At 41.1% G+C, this 22,847-nt stretch overlaps 1 protein-coding gene across 3 annotated transcripts in view; it reads right to left on the bottom strand.

The window, feature by feature from the left end:
* LOC139232555 (cysteine-rich hydrophobic domain-containing protein 2) overlaps positions 1-22,847 on the bottom strand; it is an 80,124-nt gene that overhangs the window by 15,945 nt on the left and 41,332 nt on the right. For all 3 annotated transcript variants that reach the window (XM_070862984.1, XM_070862975.1, XM_070862993.1), the window contains exons 2-3: positions 20,368-20,422; positions 17,358-17,513 (exon numbers count right to left, since the gene is read on the bottom strand). In XM_070862984.1, coding sequence (XP_070719085.1) covers positions 17,358-17,513; positions 20,368-20,422 — 211 coding nt within the window. The remainder of the gene's footprint in view (positions 1-17,357; positions 17,514-20,367; positions 20,423-22,847) is intronic.

Raw genomic sequence — 22,847 nt, 5'->3', positions numbered from 1 at the left:
CAATATTGCTTATAATAGAGCAAGAGACACAAAAGAATCCCTACTGATTACCCCTTTCATATCACTACCATATATCTATATATCAACAGAAATTGGACTCAGATAGCAGAGAAAAATTGTTCTTTTTAAAAAGGAAGGGGGAAGGGTAAATAAGTGATGAAGCCAGGTGTCAAAATAAGCTTCTATAGCTGCAGGTGCAGAAAAGCCATTAAACATTGCCCTGCAGTTCAACTGCACCACTGATGCAGCTGCTGCTCACAAACCTAAGTACATCAGTGTTTAAAAGGAGATCAGAAAACAAAAACAAAAACAGGTATGAGATACACATTTGCTCTTTCCTGTTCTAACATACAACTGAAGCTTCAGTGTTAATTAAGAAAAGTTGCAACTTTTCACAAAGTATATAACCAGGTCACAGATATTCTCATGGAAATTTATATGGAATAATATCCCTTAAAGGCAGATTTTAGTCAACTAAGAAAAATGTCCATCACATCTTTTGGTGCGCTAACCATTCCTGTTTGCTTCGTGAGGCAAGAATCAAACCTGTAGCATCTATGTCAGAAAACTAAACAGTTTTGGCAAAATTTAAAATATTTTATCTGTAAAATGTTATCCTTTAGATGTGAAGCTAAATTTTTGATTATATGATATTCTAACCAACACAAAAATTGATATTTATGTAACAAATCACTTGTTTTAAAGTATATCAGTTTGATTACACAATTTGAACATGAAAAAATACAATAACCTATAATGATAACTAATATTTCTGCTAAGTGCAGTGAAATATCTTGGAAAACATGCAAAACTCGTGACAGCTGAATGTTTTCTATAAACAATCCAAAGTATTTGCTGTGCATGTTATAATAAAATAATACATTTAAGCAAACAAGTGAACATAACCAAGTGTCCAAATATCACTATTATTTTTCAGAACCTTTTAAAACTGAATCTATTACTCAGAACTATGGAAAATCAAAATCTTAAAAAGGTACAGGTACCATGAAAAAAATTCCACTTTAAACTTTAACATTTCTTTCCAGCCTAACTTGAATTTGAAAAAGAAAAAATTCTAATGTAATAAAATCTTCGTGTGTGATTATAGTGTAAGTACGTACATAGATTAATGTGATTTGTACTTTCTGCAAATAAAGCGGTTGGCAAATCAATAGCATTTCAGAATTAGAACAGATTTTTTTTTTAAAAACAAAAATACCCTTGGGGGAGGTTTAATTCCCTACTTAATGGTTACATCAGCTCTCCAGATGCAGACTTTCCAGTTACTAATAATTTGTTGAACTACTGGTACTTATTATTGGTTATTTGCCAGCTACACAAACATAGAATAGAAGCAACAGAGTGCAACAAAGTAGAAGTTATATATTTGAACAAAAAAGGTTTGCTAGATATATTTGTGAACACCATAACAGCTTCTATGTATTGTCAGATCAACCATTTCTGTCAGCTGGCTGCTTTATGAGATAGCTGTTTTTCAAAGCCTGACCTGCCTTGCATGTAAACGATATAGCAGTTTATGGTCACACTTTTTAATTTTGGTTGCTAGTCAATCTGAAATAAAAAGAAAATAAGTTTGTGGAGTGTAATTAACATTCAGTTCAGTCATTTTGGCCCTTGTCTAGCCCCCAAAGCTTTGTTAAAATTTGCCATTCTGAAGGCTTGAGGGAAATCGATTTGATTCTAATGGTACCATGAAAAGAACATGATCTAACTGCTTTCAGCCCTCCGTAAATCTGTACTTGGTCTTTATCACAATGCTACCCCAATTTAAAAAGCACTGAATGTCTCGTCAATGACTTTGTGAAACAGACAAGGAGCGGACATAAAAATTCCAATAGTTGTTTAAGCAGCAAAGTTCATTTGCATCACAGCGAATTTGAAAAGGCCTGACCTCTCAAACCGCCTCTCAGGTCTATGAAGTTGTAGCCTTGACAAGCTTGCATTGACAGAGCTCATTGACTCTGAAAGGCTACTTTATCAATGGAAAAAGACGGTACTACGCTCTTCTACTTCAAACTGGCATCTGCCTGCCCACCCGCTGCTGATCCGAAGGTGACACTAATACAAAACTACAGATTTTACTCTCTAACATCCCTTTAGCACCGACATTAAGTACAGGATATACTTAATTTCTGTTTTTTTTCAATTATGGCTGGCTGCATTCTGCAGTGGTTGTACTTCTTAACAAAAGCAAGTACCAATGGAACTATTGGGTGCAATCACATTATAGGCTAGAACAAAACCTTTGAACACAAGCTGGAAGACTGCTCAGCCTCGATAACAGAGGCTGTACAAATTGCAAATTTCAATGTCAGGCTCTCAATAAAGGAAGTTTTACAAATTATTTCCCAAGGTTCGGTTTCTAGCAAACCTGCCAACACACATTCTATCAAACTAAAGTTTCAACTAAGATTAAAAAAACAGCTTAATAATTGGACTATTATCTGCTAAAAATTTGATCTGTCTTTTTATCATTAGCAAATCTAAATATAATAATGCACTTCTGTATCTTTAAATAATACATAAAATATTCCCGATGAAAGGAAATACACTCGATCTAAATTTTCTGTATAATTTTCTCCTCTTTCCTTCCCTTCTAAAGGCATTAGTTTCTTTGTAGGAAATAGTTCAGCATACTTTTACCAAGTTGCCAGCAGAGCCCAACCCTATCTTACTAGACCTCAATACATCCACACTTCTCAAAGGGGTCACTGGAGAGCAGGTATAGAGGCGAATTTTAGTGGCCCGTCTGACTGAGATCAGGTAACTCATCATAGAGGATGGACCTGGGACTTCCTGGTCTTTAAGATGGAACTTTCAGTGAGGTATGAAGAGAGCTTGCTTTAACCCATTTAATAGCTATAAGCAGTCACTGAAGTACATCATGGATGTTTGCCAGAAAGAGAAATACTGTTCTAACTGCACAAATATTCTGTTATTACTTAGCAGCCAGACAGCTCTAAAGTGTCATACATTGTAGCATCAATTTCAACTGACATTCATACCTGTCTGAGACAAACAAGGAAGACATTTCCAAGGTGCTAGATGGAGCATTATACATACTGCATCTTGGGGAATGAAGAAAGGAAAGGCAGGAAGGGGAAGAAGGAAAACTATAAGGACGGGTATTTTCCATCTCCTCAGATTTACACTTCCAGTTGGGTGGAAATTATCAGTCCAGTACACAATATCCTGGTTCAAGAAGGAAGCATGAAAACCAAATTTAAAACACCAAACACTATAAACCAAAAACCTTGAAGGTTTTAGCAATATGAAAGACATGAAAACAATATGGAACTGTAAAATGATTGCAGGACTTTGTTAAAGTAAATCGGATCAATCTTTCAGGATTCCTCCTCTAATAAAATGTACACATCTGATTAAAATAAAAGTTATTTGAAAAGAAATTCACAAGGTGAGTGGGTATCACAGTACATTGCCCCCATTTCAATCCAAATGAAATTGATGGGAAGCAAACCATCTTTCACTGCTAGCTATGAGGGTCATATGAGAAATAAGTTTGGGCCTACAGAATATGGGTTTGAACAAATAGACATAACTCAGCAATCTCACCAAGTGACCATAGGAATGGCTGCTGTAGGGAAGAGAGAGAGAAAAAAATTACACCATTGCAACGTTGGAACCAAAATACATTGTTCAGGCATTGTAGAGGGAACTGTACTTGGCCAAATGTGACTTGGGTGCGTGATACCTCAAAATTATAGGGGGAATTTTATGGCTTTGCACGTTAGCAGGGAGCTGCAGTGACTAACAGTACATATTCAGCGTGTGCTGTGCAGAATTTTCTGATAAGTTTAAAATAGTTGGAAAGTCATGCATAATCAGCACCCAAATTTCCGATATCCTAGTGGATGTGACTCCTTGTCAAGAGTCCAAAGTCAGAAAATTACCAGTTAGGTGACCAAATAGGAAAAAGTATTCAATTTTCTAGCACTGACATTGTTCACCTTAACAAGTGCTTCTTCTCCCCCCTATATTTTTGCAATTAATTTCACAAATAAATCTTCTATAACATAATCGTGTCCAGCGGACAACTACTGAACTATTTTTAAATTTCCTTTATTGAATTTTGAAGAGCTTACATTCACTTGTATATTTTATAAAGTCACTGGACAATTTTCATTACACAATGCATGAGGAAGGAATACACTGACACAAACATTTTTTGGCATGGCTGTGTATGTGCTAAGTTATATGCAGGATAAAGCAATTTGCTCTTGATCTGTGGGCTGCAACTATGTTAAAAGTTTATGTTGCATTTGACAATACATACTTTGTGTGCTTTAGTTATTGACTAAAAGGCAATCAATTAAGTATTTGAGAGGATATACTTGTGGTTCAAGATAAAGTAATAAATGCCAGTGCAAACTATTAGTGGACTTGATTTCATTTTAATTTGAACAAAAAAGAAATGCTCACTGATAGGAAACAACAAAATCCAATTCTTAGCTTGTTCAACTGAAATGTTTAGTTTTCAGTTAACGTGGACCAATATTTATTCAAACTATTTGTTCCACAAGATGCAAAAAAATAGTTTTTACTTTAAAGTTAGTTAAGAAAACTGACTAATCTCCACAACTGTTAATTGTTCCAACCAATCACCAATCTTTATGAACTTTGAAAAGATTGGAGTCTGCACCTGAAAGTACTAAAAACAAAGCAGATAATGTGAGTAAGCTGCTCTGCATGTCCACTGAGAAATTCAGCGAACTAAAAGGCATCTCAGTCTCCAATAATGCATCTTCTTTACAACTTGACAGGTGACAAAAAAGCACTTGCACGTGCAGCCAAATTCATCACTACACTTGACATCTCAGTGATTTACAGTGAGAAGCAGGTGAAAAGTACAAAACAAAATAGGAAACACTTGATTTTTCAAGTCAATGGAGGGAAATGTCACTAAATCACAGCCAAAATAAATGGCGGAGTGAATTAAAAAAAAATCTCCAGACCCCAAACTGACTCGCAGCAAAGCCATAGTTATACAATAGATATTTAAATTGGACTATTCCTCTAACATAGTGATATCCAGAAGGCAAATTTAATACCACTATGACTTAGATGGCCTAAATGTTATTGTTTTGTAAAGTATCCCAGTGCATAACTCACTAAAGTTGTTTTGATGTGGGCAGCCTTAATTATAATTGTCATTTTTTTTCTATCTCTAAACAATAATAAAAACTACAACACAAACCTCCAATACTTGCTGTCACATCAGTCGCCAAAAAGCTTAGCAGCAGTGCCTAAACTATTAAATAATTAAAAATAGAAATGTACAAGCTTCCATTACAAAGTCTATATTGCACTTAGTTGCATATACTGGATTGTTCATTCTTATAACCTCCAAATGTTTTAATAGCTGAGAGTTTGATCAGAAAGTCTATTTTGTATATGCAAGTATAACATTACAATTATATAACATGACATAGTTTTCCCTCTCCCTAAACAGCGCAATATATTTTGTACACTCTTGTAAAGATGGGATTTATGGTTTTCAGAACAAAAAATCATGCTTATGCTGATGCCAGTTCTTTATCTTCATCATAGTTTACCCTCTTAAGCAATATAAAAGTTATTAAAACAAAGCTCAGAGTGAATGCTAAGTTGACACTCCAACATGTTGTGCTACAGAATGGAAGGGCACATGCCCATAATTCCCCAAATAGTGGGTTTTTAGTCTCAGTTATGCCTGAAGGAGAAATATTTCACCCCAGGGATCTGAAGGTGACAATGACAAAGGTGAGTAATACTGGACAAGTTATACACTTTCTAGAACCTGGTTAAAAAGCAGCAATGGTTGTCACCTGCTGAACTGAGGAATAATATGTGGCGAGGAAAACGAGAGAGAGAAAAAACAAGCTGCTTCCTCAAAAAACGTTACATTTGCTAGTTGCTTTGTTATGCAAAAGTATTCATTATTCATGTCATCGTGCATTAAGAAACCACTTTAAAAGGAACTGACTGGCATTATTTCAGCCCAAATAAGCATTTTGTGTGTTTTTCTAAATAAAAAAAAAGTAGACCGGCAGCATGCCATGATTATGCAGCACTGTATTGTGAAGTGTTAGGCCCACATCACAATCTTGGTCATACTGTCAAAAGAAAACAGAAAAAAAAAAACAGACACTGGTACAGTCTCTTAGGCCCAAGTTAAGACATATTGGACTCAAGTTTAGGCTCGAGTTGCTCCTATTTTTTTGGAGCAACTAGTTTACAATGGAGTATCTTAGAAATTGCAATTCTCTGCATTTAGTTTGCTCCCATTCTAGTGAATTAGAATAGTTTCATGTTAGAACTGATTTTTTTTTTCCCAAAAGGGGATGTATCCAGCCACTTACACCTGTTTTGCAAGTTTCGGCAGCGAAAACTTACTCAAACTAACTTAGAATGGAGTAAGTGTAGATTTTTGTACGCTCAGAAAAACCTTGCCTACACTGAAAAATCAGGTGTAGGGAACGAGAGTTGGTGGTGGTGGGGGGGGGGGGGGGGGGGAGGGGAGTTTACAAACATTAAACACTTCACTTTTACAAATAAAGAGCCATCATCAATAATAAATGATAAATAAATCAGTAATCAATCAAAAAAATTAAAAATTTAAACCTAAAAAAAAATTATTAAAAAAATCAATCAATAAATAAAAAATTCTTTCTACTCGCTTACTGCAGCACCGGCAGCCAATAGCATGCCCATCCATGTTGTTGGGCTCCCCCAGTGTCTGTGTGTGTCTGACAGCGAGGGGTGGGGGGGAAGAGAGCGAGGGCGCGAGGAGGAGAGGGGGGGCGAGGAGGAAGGGGGGGCGAGGAGGAGGGGGGGAAGGGGCAGGAGGGGGGGGGGAGGGGCAGGAGGGGGGGGGGGAGGGGCAGGAGGGGGGGGGAGGGGCAGGAGGGGGGGGGAGGGGCAGGAGGGGGGGGGAGGAGGGGGGGGGGGAGGGAGGGAGGGAAGAGGCTGAACGGGCTGGGTCAGGCCGCTGCCGACACTTCGGCCAGGGCCCCACCCCCAGCACATGCCAGGCGGGTGGGCCCCGCTAACATTGGGGGTGGAGGAGAGGGAGCGGGGGTGGAGGAGAGGGAGTGGGGGGGTCGGGAGAGGGGGGGGGGTGAATGGAGGAGTGGGGGGGGGAAATGGAGGAGTGGGAGCGGGGGGGGGAAAGAGGGGATTGGGGGTATGGAAGAGAGGGAGCGGGAAGTGGGGGGTGGGGGAGAAGAGAGGAGAGGGAGAGGGATGGAGAAGAGGAGGAGGGGGGCGGGAGGAGAGAAGAGGAGAAGGAGGGAGGGGGGGGGCGGGAGAAGGAGGGAGGGGGGGGCGGGAGAAGAGGAGAAGGAGCCGGGGTGGGGGGAAAGGCCGAACTGAGGGGGGTGAAGAGGCTGAACGGGCCGGGCCGGGCCACTGCCGACACTTCGGGCGGGGCCCGCTCCCAGCGAGATGCTGGGCAGGCGGGCCCCACCACCGACAGAGGGGGGCGGGGGGAGGCTGAACGGGAAGGAGGTCCAGTCTGATCTTCGCCCGGTGAGGCCATTCAGCCAGGGAGAGGGTCGGGCCCCTCCCACGCAGCCTTGGGGGCTGGAGCTACTGCACATGCGCGCACGCTCTAGTGCGCATGTGCAGAGGTCCCACCCTCGACTCCTTGTGCTGCGCCACGCCGAGGACGAAGATGTTCTGAGGAGACCGGAGAATCACAAGGTAAGTTTTCGGCGCCCTTTTTCTTCCAGAAAGTCGGTGCACCTTATGGAGATGCGCCGTTTTTCCACAGAGTGGAACTTGGGCCCATTGTTGGGCGAGTGTGGAATGTGATTTACACTTCATCCAACTGAGTTATACGTGCCTCAGAGGGCTGACTGATGTAAACAATGGGTGCCAAATATGCAGAAGTGTTCAATTAACAGAAGCAACAACCCTCTTGTCTCCTCCCTTCACAACAATAAAATATACAGTGGGTGGTTCGGGTTGGCATCAGTGCTGCCATAACCTTTACCAATACATGTAAAATCGATCAAAGCAGTTGACTGTTCTCCTGCATTCCAGCATTTTGTTTTTATTTCAGATTTCCCACAACCGCAATGTTTAGCTTTTATGCAGGTTCTCTCACTATTTTTGTTCATTATCTTTTACAAGCATGCTCACAATAAAACTGGAAAAGAAATGTTAAAATAATGTAAATAACTTCTGCCCAATATGAAACAGTACACCATTATAATGATTTTCAAATATAGTTGTGCGTTAACGGCTAATGGTATAGCATTGTCTGTTTTGGGAACAATAAGAACAAGTAAGTTTCGAGCTGAAAGAAATATATAGGGAATAGATGGTAAAGTAGTAAATAAAAGGTTGGGTGCATAACCAGAACAGTATAAGTCTATAGAGGTTATACTAAGGCTGCACAGTGCATTGATGCGATCACATTTGGAGCACTGTGCTCAATTCTGCTCCCACCACAAAAAATACTTAAATGCTTTGAAGGTGTACAGAACAGCAACAAGAATGATCCCAAATGTAATGGGGATGAGCACTTAGTTGTAAACCCATAGTTAATAAAAAATGTAATAGTAAATATGTATATTTTTTTTTATAAAGAAATTTTCCAAGCTCAGTGCTGGGGAGATCCTATTGGTAATCCCACCAACCCTCTCCAGTCAGTGAAACAGGCCTCATTTCCGGCTGTTACTTGGGACCGTCTTCAAGTTTTTAAACCGTGAGGAGAGTTTTACAAGTCTTTAAAGCATTTAAGCTGCTTCCCTCTACCAAGTTTCTTCTGAGTGAGGAATAATCAGATAGCATGGCAATTGGGATATATTAAGAGGTTTATATTTGGGGTTGGGGACTCCAGTGACCAGGGCACGACTGCACCGGTGAGGCGCCGCAGCAGGAAGGGGGGAAGCAATGAGGCAACATCAAGCAAGAAGCCGCTTTTGCCAGCTCTGAAGCAGGTATCACGATGAACAATAGCGCCACACATGATGACAGAGTTCAGAAAGTTCAGAGACAACTATATGCCAGTGCTGTCTACCTTGGAGACGAAGCTTGTAGGATTCAATTAGAGGGAGGAAAAATTAATAATTGACAGAAACGCTAAACAGGTGTGATCGAAATGGGTTTTACAGGAAGCAAATGTGACACTTTCAAGAACTGGACACTATACACAGGACTTAAGACAGATATTTTGACATAATCGCAGCAGCATTATATGTTTGTTAAAAGTATTTAGATATCAACTATTCTATTAATTTTGAAGGACTGTGGTAAAGAAACAGCTTCTTCTAGTAATCAAAGCTGTATTTACTGGCATTGAAATAAAGTAATTTACAATAGTACAACTTCTTGGCCAAGTGCATATTGCACAGGAATATGTCAATCTCAATGAATGTTAGGCTACTAGCTAATATATGCCAATTGCCATGTTAATGTAATTAAAATATTTTCAGACACTGTTTATTGCATTATATTATTGTTGTTGTCAGTCCTCTGTATGGCAGGATATGAATTAAATCAAATGTGGGAATAATCCAGTACCATTCTCATGCTGGCTGGCTTGTTCAAAAGTTAATTGACAGCCAAAATAAATTAGTCATTAATTATGGTCAACACGTTCTGACAAGGAGGTTACATTTTACATAAAGGGTGCATTCAGAACTTTAGAAATAGGTAGAGGCTGGTGAATTGAATTTCTTTGTAAGGATCACAGTTATCTGGTTGAAGGACTGATTATACAGATCTGACAATCACATTTAAAACAAGGAATGTTCCATATATTGTCATCCAGAGTTTTGCTAAAGTTATATTCACAAGTGTGTTTGTATTCAAAGATTCAGCATACTACTTTAAATGGGAAGGATAGTCTACAGAGGACTACTTTCTGTTTAAGTTTTCCCCTCCATTTATGTCTCATTCGCATAGTTTACAAAATTTTATCTGAGAAGAAATGATTTACAAAGGAATACTGCTCTCTGACATGCCAAGTCTGGTAAAGGCCTGATTTGTCCTAAGCTGAGTCTCTGGCTCCTGCACTAAAATAGGGATCTATAATCTTTTCATTCCTGGATACTGATCTACAGCAATCATTTTCTACTGTAAAAATTATATAAGCGACTTTAAAAGAAGTTACGCATTACTGGAAGTACTTCTTCACTGCACAGACTATTCTTTAAAATTTATGCTATTTTGAAATTGGCAAATATTTTAATGAAAATCAATAAAAGGCTAATTGCCACATTCTTATGTCTCAAAACATTTTTTCTCTTTAAAACACACTTTAGTGAAGCATACTCTTCAATATTCAATATCCATTTCTTACTGTTTACGTTTATATTTAGTACCCAACATCACAGACAACTACATCTGGCACTGAACCAATAGTATTCCTGCAGTGAAAGTGTGGAATGTATACGCTTGCAGGTCACATCACACCCTTATTTTTTTTTAAATAAACTAAAATACGTTTTCTGTTTATAAAATTAAGTTTTATGCACAAGGTGGAAAATTTTACTCCATCACCCCAAGAAAAAAAATCATAACCTGTTCAAGTAGAACACAGCTTACATGGCAAGTTTTTCTCTGAAAAAAGAATTAGTGGTTGATTTAAGCCCGATGGCTTTGCATTGCAGATTTATTCTAAAATTATGCCTCATCTTTCTGGGAGTTGGTATGGCTTGGGAAGTCAGCACAGTGTGATCCTAATCAACAATTCCTCCAGAAAAATCTCCAAGCAATTTGCAAGTATCCAGTCAACAGGACACACTCATATTGCAGCAAGTCCATTTTCTGCATCCCTGGCTCAATTGTTCAGATTAGAATTCTGTTGTGTAAATGTATATTCAGTAGATAAATCTGGGCTTGAAGTGAAGTAGGTTAACAAGTGGAGAAAATCCACTTTGTTCATGTAAACTATTCAATTTTCTTAATCCCACTGCAGCTCAACTGTTATAATTGCTTTTTGATTATTTAAAAGTCTGGGTTTAATGGCTCATAATTCAAAAATTAATCTCAGGCAAACTCATTTTTACAGTCTTGTGAATTGGAAGATATTCATAGAATACATCAACCCATATGAAGATATACTCCTCACAAATGAACCATTATATTTTTAAACAGAAACATTGGTTATTTAGCAGTGTCATTAATCTATGCTGTTTGAGAATGACTTCCCAAGTATGGGATATGACAGCATAGTGGTTCTGTTACTGGACTAGTAATCCAGAGGCTTGGACTAACAATCTGGAGACACGAGTTCAAATCCCACCGTGACAGTTTAGGAATTTAAATTCAGTTAATTTTTTTTTTTTTTAAAAAGCTAGTAACAATGGGCTCAAATTTGGCATACCCCTTTTTTCGGCACACTTACCGGAGATGCGCCTCTTTTCTCCGTTGATTAGTGCGCCGAAAAAAATCGCCCCCCACTTTGGCTGCTGTCCAGCCTCTCCTCGGTCGTCGTGCAGCGTGGCCAGTCGGGTCAGGGGCGGAGCCAGCGTCCTGCGCTGAAAACAGTGGCGGGATGTCTGCACATGCGCAGTAGCTCCTCGCCCCCAGCCTCTCTGTGTGCGATGCCCGCCCCTATCCCTGGCCGAGTGGCTTCCCGGTGCGATCGACCTCAGGTTTGAAATTTTATGCATTGTAGCTATTTTTCTAACTTTATTAATGGCTTGTCATTGTCCTGGACTTTTGAATATTTTGAAAAAATTATGTAAATATGTTTTGTCTCTTGTGAATAGTGGTGACCATTTGTCAAGCCTATTCACCTGGTGCTATTGTGAAAGAAGAACATAAGTGATGGAGGAACACAGAGAATATCTTATTTATTGAAGTAGACTTTATTTAGATAATATGGGCTCAATTTTGGCCCAGTATAATCATTACAAACAAAGTTGTTTAAATTAGTTGTGAGATTAGGGCAATTTAATTCAACTATCTTTTACTGCTTTTACTTTTGTAGTTTAAACTTCCATGAATGCTTCTGTTGTATAGTAAATTAATTTTGCAAAGTTTGTCATATGATGTCCTGCATAGCTATTTGATCACGTTCACATTCTTTAGTCAAGTCGTTAAGTATTGCCGGCCTACGATGTACCTACCTGCGCTGATTTCTTAACTCTCCGCAAGGGTTTTCTGAAGTGGCCACATACACTGGTCTAAGTAGATTTGGAGTAACAATTAGCTGCCCAAAGTGGCCAATACTGGCATAGGTGGCTGGTAACACTCCATTTTGAGAAAAAAAAACTTTAAAAAATCCTAACTAACTCACTTACACTGGTGCAAATTGAATGTGCAAAATGGGGATTTTTAAGATACTCCAAAAAAATTAAATTGCTCCAAAAAAAAAACAGCAACTCCTGGCCAAAATTTACCTCTATGAAACTACCAGATTGTCTTAAAACATATCCACCCTTACCTGGCCTATGTGTGACACCAGATCCATAGCAATGTGATTTACCCTTAACTGCCCTCTGAAATGGTGGCTCATCACCACCTTCTCAAGGGAAATTAGGGATGGGCAATAAATACATCAACTTTGATATTTATACACAACTTAATTTATAGCTCTCATCTCAGTATGTTAATTAAACATCTGTGAGGTCGAGATAAAAGAGAGACGACAATCTTATAATACTGAATGCTTGCTGGGCACCTTGCCAAAAATTCCTCAAGAGGGGATCCTACAGCATCTCACGCTCCTAGGATTCAAGTACAACGATCAGTTCTGGGAACAAAATAAGATTAACGAATATACAATATTACTCTTTACTAATTACAACTAATAACTCCCAAAAATGGGTGGGTTGGGGTTGGGTGATATGTTAAAACTTTAGCAATCTCAAACCCAACCCCAAACCACCCACTTCCGGTTTTAACAGAGACAGGACAAGGGGTGAGCTGCCAACGCACACCCAGGAAGCTGGTTGGCCATTTAAATACTTTAATGAGGCCAGCAGCCTCAAATTTAACCTGCTCTGCAAGTTTAACCCTGGCTGACTGGGTTTCCCAGGCCTCAGCTGAAGGAAAGAGAGTACAGCTTCAGGGAGGAAGAAAGTTCCTTTACAGCATTGCTTGTGGGCTAGGAGGATCAGGAGTTCTCCCCCGCCCCTTTGGATCGGATCCTCCCGCCCCCCCCATACAAAGACCCCCACAGGGTCGGGGATCGGACCCCGCAAGCTCGAGGAACAGCACCTCATCTTTCGTTTAAGCACTTTACAGTATTCTGGACTCAACATCGAGTTCAACAATTCCAGACCGTAATCCCTGCCCCTATTTATTTTTCCCTGTGTTTTTTTCTCTTTCCCCTGGCAGCCAGTGATGATTTTTCCATTTACACCCTATTTAGACTCACCTTTTGTTTCTTAACTTGTCCCATTACCATCTCTTTTTGCCTTGCACCACCATCCCTTTTGTCATCCTATTTGTTCTTGACTTCCCATTTGTTCTTTCCTCCCCTCCACACTTTCCGTGCTCCTACACTTGCTTAAAAACCGGTTACATCTCTAACTTTTTCCAATTCTGACGAAGGGTCATCTAACTGAAATGTTAACTCTGTTTCTCTTTCCACAGATGCTGCCTGACCTGCTGAGTATTTCCAGCATTTTCTGTTTTTATTTGCCTTGTCAGTTGAGGCTAGCTCATTAAATGTATTCAAATCACAGATATAGATTTTTAACCAATTAGGGAATTAAGGGTTATGGGGAGCCGGCAGGTAAGTGGAGCTGAATCCACGGCCAGATCAGCCATGATCTTGTTGAATGGTGGAGCAGGCTCGAGGGGTTAGATGGCCTACTCCTGTTCCTAATTCTTATGTTCTTATGTATAACTGTTGCCCAAAAGTAAAAATCAAAGCACTAGAGTCATATTAGCACAAAACCAATGTTTTCTGTTATGCAGCACAATGCTTCTTTAAGTATAAGTATTACTGTGCAGTTCAATTTACAATTAGAAACATAGAAAATAGGTGCAGGAGTAGGCCATTCGGCCCTTCGAGCCTGCACCACCATTCAGTAAGATCATGGCTGATCATTCCCTCAGTACCCCTTTCCTGCTTTCTCTCCATACCCCTTGATCCCCTTAGCTGTAAGGGCCATATCTAACTCCCTCTTGAATATATCCAATGAACTGGCATCAACAACCCTCTGTGGCAGGGAATTCCACAGGTTAATAATTCTGAGTGAACTTGTTTCTCCTCATCTCAGTCCTAAATGGCCTACCCCTTATCCTAAGACTGTCTCCTCTGGTTCTGGACTTCAACATCAGGAACATTCTACCCGCATCTAACCTGTCCAGTCCCTTCAGAATCTTATATGTTTCTATGAGATCCCCTCTCATCCTTCTAAACTCCAATGTATAAAAGCCCAGTTGATCCAGTCTCTCCTCATGTCAGTCCAGTCATCCCAGGAATCAGTCTGGTGAACCTTCGCTGCACTCCCTCAATAGCAAGAATGTCCTTCCTCAGATTAGGAGACCAAAACTGAACACAATATTCCAGGTGAGGCCTCACCAAGGCCCTGTACAACTGCAGTAAGACCTCCCTGCTTCTAGACTCAAATCCCCTAGCTATGAAGGCCAACATACCATTTGCCTTCTTCACCGCCTGCTGTATCTATATGCCAACTTTCAATGACTGATTAACCATGACACCCAGGTCTCATTGCACCTCCCCTTTTCCTAATCTGCCGCCATTCAGATAATATTCTATCTTTGTGTTTTTTCCCCCCAAAGTGAATAATCTCACATTTATCCACATTATACTGCATCTGCCATGCATTTACCCACTCACCTAACCTGTCCAAGTCACCCTACAGCCTCCTAGCATCCCCCTCACAGCTCACACTGCCACCCAGTTTAGTGTCATCTGCAAACTTGGAGATATTACACTCAATTCCTTCATCCAAATCATTGATGTATATTGTAAAGAGCTGGGGTCCGAGCACTGAGCCCTGCGGCACTCCACTAGTCACTGCCTGCCATTCTGAAAAGGACCCATTTATCCCGACTCTCTGCTTCCTGTCTGCCAACTAGTTCTCTATCTACATCAGTACATTACCCCCAATACCATATGCTTTGATTTTGGACACCAATCTCTTGTGTGGGACCTTGTACATTGTACAAATTAGTACATTTCAGAAAAAAACACCGTATACAAAACTTTGCTTTTGATTGCTTTAGTGGCAATACCTAATGAATAACTTAATAAAATTGTTTAACGGTATCAAGCAGACGTAACATGGATTCATGAAGGGGAAATCATGTTTAACTAATTTACTGGAATTCTTTGAGGATATAACGAGCATGGTGGATAGAGGTGTACCGATGGATATGGTGTATTTAGATTTCCAAAAGGCATTCGATAAGGTGCCATACAAAAGGTTACTGCAGAAGATAAAGGTACGCGGAGTCAGAGGAAATGTATTAGCATGGATCGAGAATTGGCTGGCTAACAGAAAGCAGAGAGCCGGGATAAATGGGTCCTTTTCGGGTTGGAAATCGGCGGTTAGTGGTGTGCCACAGGGATCGGTGTTGGGACCATAATGGTTTACAATATACATAGGTGACCTGGAAGAGGGGACAGAGTGTAGTGTAACAAAATTTGCAGATGACACAAAGATAGCGGGTTGTGTAGAGGACACAGAGCGGCTGCAAAGAGATTTGGATAGGTTAAGCGAATGGGCGAAGGTTTGGCAGATGGAATACAATGTTGGAAAATGTGAGGTCATCCATCTTAGAAAAAAAAAATAAAAGGGAATATTATTTGAATGGGGAGAAATTACAACATGCTGCGGTGCAGAGGGACCTGGGGATCCTTGTGCATGAATCCCAAAAAGTTAGTTTGTAGCTGCAGCAGGTAATCAGGAAGGCGAATGGAATGTTGGCCTTCATTGCGAGAGGGATGGAGTACAAAAGCAGGGAGGTCCTGCTGCAACTGTACAGGGTATTGGTGAGGCCGAACCTGGAGTACTGCGTGCAGTTTTGGTCACCTTACTTAAGGAAGGATATACTAGCCTTGGAGGGGGTACAGAGACAATTCACTAGGCTGATTCTGGAGATGAGGGGGTTACCTTCTGATGATAGATTGAGTAGACTCGGTCTTTACTCGGAGTTCAGAAGGATGAGGGGTGATCTTATGGAAACATTTAAAATCATGAAAGGGATAGACAAGATAGAGGCAGAGAGGTTGTTTCCACTGGTCGGGGAGACTAGAACTAGGGGGCACAGCCTCAAAATATGGGGGAGCCCATTTAAAACTGAGTTGAGAAGGAATTTCTTCTCCCAGAGGGTTGTGAATCTGTGGAATTCTCTGCCCAAGGAAGCAGTTGAGGCTAGCTCATTGAATGTATTCAAATCACAGATAGATAGATTTTTAACCAATAAGGGAATTAAGGGTTATGGGGAGCAGGCGGGTAAGTGGAGCTGAGTCCACGGCCAGATCAGCCATGATCTTGTTGAATGGCGGAGCAGGCTCGAGGGGCTAGATGGCCTACTCCTGTTCCTAATTCTTATGTTCTTATGGATAGAGTTTGTGTACTGATGGATTTTGGGATATCCACATACTATTTGTCTCAAAGGTGCAAAATTGAAAATCATCTATATAATTCAACAGGATAGCCCCATAGATCAATTTCAACCTCTCCTTTAAATTCTGGAGGCCATCCAAGGTTAGGTTCAACACAGATTTCACTAAAAGCCAATCATTTCCAACACTGATCATATCTTACTTCTCTGATTGCAAATGACATTTTGAAAACTGATTTAGATAGATGTAAACTCAATTCTAAGTGTCGATATTAGTGTTTAATTGTTATAACACATTATTCAAGAACAAAAGTATTTTGTAAAATTAATCCTGATTTTGAACAAGATGAGAAAAAAGGTTTCCATGATCAGCAGAATAGTTACAAATAAATTTGTCTTCCAAAAACACTAATCTCAATCTGAAATCAATGCAGATTGGGGGGGGGGGGGGCGGGCGGTGAGTGCATCTTTCTGCTTGCTACAAGAGTCTGGTGTGAAATTTGTTGAGGGAGCCTCAAGCCAGCCTCTGGTGGGCACGAGTCGCAAAACGACACCTAATTTAGTATTAAATAGCAAATTGACAATTTCATATCGGATAGTCAACTGTGGAAAATGTCACATTGATTGGGGTTGGGATTGAGGCATATTGTTGGAATAGAGTGGAGGGATCTTGACTCTGCATTTTATCATGCTATAACTGGCCTGGGAGTACTTGAGGCTGACTCGTGAGAAACAGTTCCATTCAGTAGCTGATATTCCTCCCATTGTTCAGCATAAAATGCAATATTGATCAAGTGGATTGAAGACACATTAAAGACTTCAAGAAAACTTACTCTTTTACTGAGACAGATTACTGGCCACATGCTGCAGCCCAAGGTACAACAACAGCACAAGCAGCCACAGAGCAGCCATCGCACATTGACAGGAAGATTCTTCTTTAAACAGCTGTTAACTCGGCTAATGCTGGCCTTGAATTCCTCTGGTGCAACCTGTTGAAGCAAAACAGTTGAAAACATAATGGGCTGATTCAAAAGTTTTCCAAGTACTACAAATGGTAGCAATTATTGCATTATACATGTTAGTTTTTAACCCTTAGGCACCTGGCAAGCTCAGGGAAATTACCATCTTCCTGGGCTAGGTAGTTTTGTAAGTTTTCAGCTCACATTCTGCAACACTGAAACATTATTATCGTAATAAGGTTGCTCAAATACCAGAAGTACCTTTATTATTGTAAAATGAATCCTAAACTACAATACTTGAAATAAAACAGTGGTTAAAGAAGTTGTTAATAAGACATACTTGTCTCACTCCAGCATCATTTTGTACTGCCAGCAGCTTGGAGGGTCAGTTTATCCTAACCAACTATTAATCTTGTTTCTACAACAATTTGCATTTATAAAGCACTGTTACTGTAGAAAAAAAGCATCACAAGACACTTAATAGAAGCGTAATCAGACAAAAATGGATGCCAAGCCAAGGAGAACATATTGGGGGGGGGGGACCAAAAACTAGTTCTAAGTGGTAGCTTTTAAACATTATTTAAAAAAAAGGGGGAGGGGTGGACAGAAGAACTTTAAGAAGGGAATTCCAGAGCATGTGGCCTACACAACAGAAGGCATTGCCACCAATGGTGGGAAGGATGCACAAGATGCCAGAGTTGGAGAAACGCAACATTCTCGGAGGGTTGTAGGGCTGGAGAAGGTTACAGAGATAGGGATGAGCAAAGTCACAAAGGGAAGATAAGAATTTTAAATTGGAGGCGTTGGGAGACCAGGAGCCAATGTAGGTCAGCTAGCACGGGCTGATGGGTGTGCGGGACAGGATATGGGCAGCAGTTTTTGATGATCCGAAGCTTACAGAGGGTGCAGAAAACTGTCAAAACACGAGAATCTGGCAGTTGGCAGTAAAGTGGAAAAGGAACCAGGCCACAGGCATTAGCAAATGTAAATATTTCTGCAGCAGTTGTGAATGCTGAGATGTATTTTCTAGGATAGTTGGGGCCTCATTGCTTCTTCCTCTTCTGCCCATTTTGGAGATGAGAATGTTTTTAAAAAAACATGCCCATTCCTTCTTTTAGACCCTTATTGAGATGAGCCAAGCTATAGCGGAGCCATCGGAAATCTGCTTGAATAGAAGCAAAAATGGGGGAAAACAGACAGGACTACAGCTGCCATGACAATTTGTGGTGTAAATTGTCTCTTGGTGCCTTTTAGCATTTATGGTACTCGTATCTTGGATTTTAAGACGTTTATGGTGAATTCGCTTAAAAAAAGATAGTGACAAAACTGTTAGTTCATTTGGCTCAATAACTTGCACTTGGGGAAGGGTGCATGATGTTATACATACAGGTTGAGCTTTCGAAATCCGGAAACCTCGGAACCGAGGCCATTCCGGATTTCAGGTATTTCCGGATTTTGGAACGTCCTTGCCTGGGCTGAGCAGTCGAGGTAAGGGGGCGAGGTGGGGGGGAGCGAGGTCAGGCCGCCTGGCTGGGGCGAAGTCGCTGCAAGTCGGGATGCCGAGAGCCGGGCCGCCGAGGCGGGGGAGTCCAGATTGCGGAACATTTCTGGTTTCCGGACGACCCCGCCACAGATTGGCCCGGTGTGCGGATTCCGTAACATTCCGAATTTTGGAACTCCGGATTTCGGTTGCTCAACCTGTACTATACAATGCATAAATAATATACATCATTCTGCTAATACTTAAGTCAGGATGGATATAACATAAGAACATAAGAAATAGGAGCAGGAGTACGCCATTTGGCCCCTCCACCATTTAACAAGATCATGGCTGATCTGATCTTGGGCTCAGCTCCACTTCCCTGCCGGCTCCCCATAATCCTTCACTCCCTTATCATTTAATAATCTGTCTATCTCCACCTTAAATATATTCAATGACTCAGCCTCTGGGGCAGAGAATTTCACAGATTTACGACCGTTAGAGAAGAAATTCCTAATTTCAGTTCTAAATGGGTGACCCCTTATTCTGAAACTTCGCCTCCAAGTTCTAGATTCCCCCACGAGGGGAAACATCCTCTCTGCATCTACCTTGTCGAGCCCCCTCAGTATCTAATGTTTCAATAAGATCATCTCTCATTCTTCTAAACTCCAATGTGTATAGGCCCAATCTGCTCAACCTTTCTTCATAAGTCAACCCCTTCATCTCAGGAAACAACCTCATGAACCTTCTCTGAACTGCCTCCAAAGTTACAGTTGCAAAGAAAAAAGATAAAAGTGAAAAAGTCGCGATGGATAAAAGAAACAAAGTTTTAGGATTTTTGAGATATTGGTCGTTTTTGTATCGACAATGTAAACATAGCAGGGATACTGCTGCATGTTCTCATCATCTTTTTCAAGATTTATAGAAGTTCTTGCTGAGTAAAATGGTGCTAAAAAGTAGTCACTATCCAGGAACAAAGAGAAGACTAATCATCCAGCAGCATTTAGCTCCTTCAGTATGGACAGCACTGACGGAGTAAATATTTCAAATGTTCAAGTATAAATGGTGATGGACACAAAACAACTATTACAGCATATATAAAATAAGTTTTTCATCAAATACCATAAAAATGGCAATGTTTCATGTATATCTTTATGACCTGTTAACCTGGGGGGTATGGCTCTTGCATGGGTGTGAGCTGTCTATTGCTGGTTGACTACCTGATGTTAGTCACATTTATGGCATACATTTTTAACAGGTTTTTGCTTCCAAAAAAAGTTAGCACTGCCCACATTTAGTGCACTTTCATTTAAATGATAGTTTCATTAAATTGTTGAATTGCAAGTTCTACCCCCATCACCAGCAAATGGAAACTTGATTTAAGAGGAGAAATCAAAGATTTACCTTTCCTGTTAACGATGAAGGGAATTCGGATTCAAATTTGTTGCTCAAACCAAACCTGAAATTACAGAACAAATTAGAACACGGATCTACACAACTAAAACACTATTTCAAGAACTTAAATTGACTTTGTAATATAATAGAGCCAAATAAAATATTTCACGTGCAAAACATTCCGAACGATGAAACTAAGAAACACACTAGAATAAGATTTTTTGGAGTGTGTGATAGAAACTTTTGCTCTCAAAAATGTAGTCACTAACGAATGACAGCATTCCATCATCTGTACAGCATAGCAAAGGCTCACCCAATCTCAGAAGAGCAGCAGTACTGCATCAGTACCACACTTCTACTTTTGTCTTGTGGAATCCGAGTGGCATTACCCAATTAGTGTTGAAATATAGGCATTTAATGATTTAGAAGCTCCTCCACTAGGAAGTGGATCAAGGCTGTCCAAATTTAAAACAGCCATTAGAGCAAAAGGCAAGGATGAAATCATTCCATCAACATGAGCTGGTTTGGAACCCAGGTCCTTAAGGTGCAAGGGCAATGTTCAAACACATGATACCAAATGGCCTCTGAAATGTTTACAATGATATTGGCCACGTTGGACTTTAATTACTACTGAATATTGTTTATATTGAAGGAATGGATATGGTGACATTTAGCTACAACTTCCTAAATTGTTAAGTTATGCAATTTAAAATGAGTGCAATTCATCCAGTTTTTGTTGAAAACTATGCAAGATGTGTTCTTTAGCTGGAAGTAGCAATGCCCGTTCTAGACACTGCATGCAGGTTATCTAACATCCTTCCTCAACCCACTGCAATAAATCAACGAGAATTAAAGCTTGACATGAAAATGTAATTCAATGGGACAGTCGTTTTTCTTCCCATTACGAAGAATACTAAGCTGCTGCATGTATGAATACATGGTTAAAGCTATAAATTCTTAGTCAATTGATTTTAAAAGACATTGGCTTGGCTTTTGTGGTCAGCAGCAAATGAACTGCATGTGCCATTCATTACACTTATGCTTGCCCACAGACTTTCACGGCGACTTGCAGTAATTAGCCGATAGCCTCACCATTATCCTTACCAGAAAATCTGGGCCATTGGTTCCTCAAAGATTTTCATCATGCTAGCCGACAAATATGTTAGTCTCTTTTGATGAAATCTCTTTCTTTAAAACTTTTTCTCATATATCATTGGCTAGGAAACTGCAGGATATCTGATGCACAACATTCTCTTCAATTTCCTTTCTTAACAAAGCCAAAATACTGCTCCCAATCATCTATTATTTTTATTGAGGCAGAGTCCATCAGTGCCACTCAATAAAAGAATATTTGGGGAATGATTCCTGACAAACAGAGACGGCTAGCTATCTCAGCATGGAAGAGCATGCGAAGTCCTGGGCTGAATCATCCCCAGTTATGTGATATACAGCTGTTAGTTCCATACTAAGAAAACACTATGCACTGTTATTGCTTATTCACTATGACCATCAGTATTGAGGGCCCAAGTTTCCACACGATAAAAAACGGGCACCCCTCCGAGCTGGGCGCCCGTTTTTCGCGCCTAAAACGGCGCCTAAAAAAAACCTCGCAATTCTGGAGCGTTCTGCAGCTCCTTGTCTGCCTGGCGCGGCGCCCAGGGGGGCAGAGCCTACATTCGCACCGATTTTGTAAGTGGGAGGGGGCGGTTATTATTTAAATTAGTTTTTTTCCTGCCGGCAACGCTGCACGTGCGCGTTGGAGCGTTCGCGCATGCTCAGTGTGAAAAAAACATTGGCACTCGGCCATTTTTGTAGTTATTTGTAGCTGTTTAATTTTTGAAATTTTTTAAATAAAAGCACATTGCCATCAGCACTTGCAGCCTTCTCACTGTCTCCTTCCCCCTTCCCCCGCGGGAACAAAACGGCTGTTCCCTTCCCCCCCCCTCTCCCCGGGAACGAAACGGCTGTTCCCTCCCCCCCCCTCCCCGGGAACGAAACGGCTGTTCCCTTCCCCCCCCTCCCCGGGAACGAAACGGCTGTTCCCTTCCCCCCCCTCCCCGGGAACGAAACGGCTGTTCCCTTCCCCCCCCTCCCCGGGAACGAAACGGCTGTTCCCTTCCCCCCCCCTCCCCGGGAACGAAACGGCTGTTCCCTTCCCCCCCCCTCCCCGGGAACGAAACGGCTGTTCCCTTCCCCCCCCCCTCCTCTCTGCAGGAACGAAACGGCTGTTCCCTTCCCCCCCCCCTCCTCTCTGCAGGAACGAAACGGCTGTTCAATTCCCCCCCCTCCCCGGGAACGAAACGGCTGTTTAATTCCCCCCCCCCTCTCCCCGGGAACGAAACGGCTGTTCCCTTCCCCCCCCCTCTCCCCGGGAACGAAACGGCTGTTTAATTCCCCCCCCCCTCTCCCCGGGAACGAAACGGCTGTTTCCTTCCCCCCCCCTCTCCCCGGGAACGAAACGGCTGTTCCCTTCCCCCCCCCTCTCCCCG

Source organism: Pristiophorus japonicus, chromosome 2, assembly GCF_044704955.1.
Source record: "Pristiophorus japonicus isolate sPriJap1 chromosome 2, sPriJap1.hap1, whole genome shotgun sequence".
In the NCBI taxonomy this organism is placed as follows: Eukaryota; Metazoa; Chordata; class Chondrichthyes; family Pristiophoridae; genus Pristiophorus; species Pristiophorus japonicus.
This window is presented reverse-complemented; position numbering and strand designations above follow the sequence as displayed.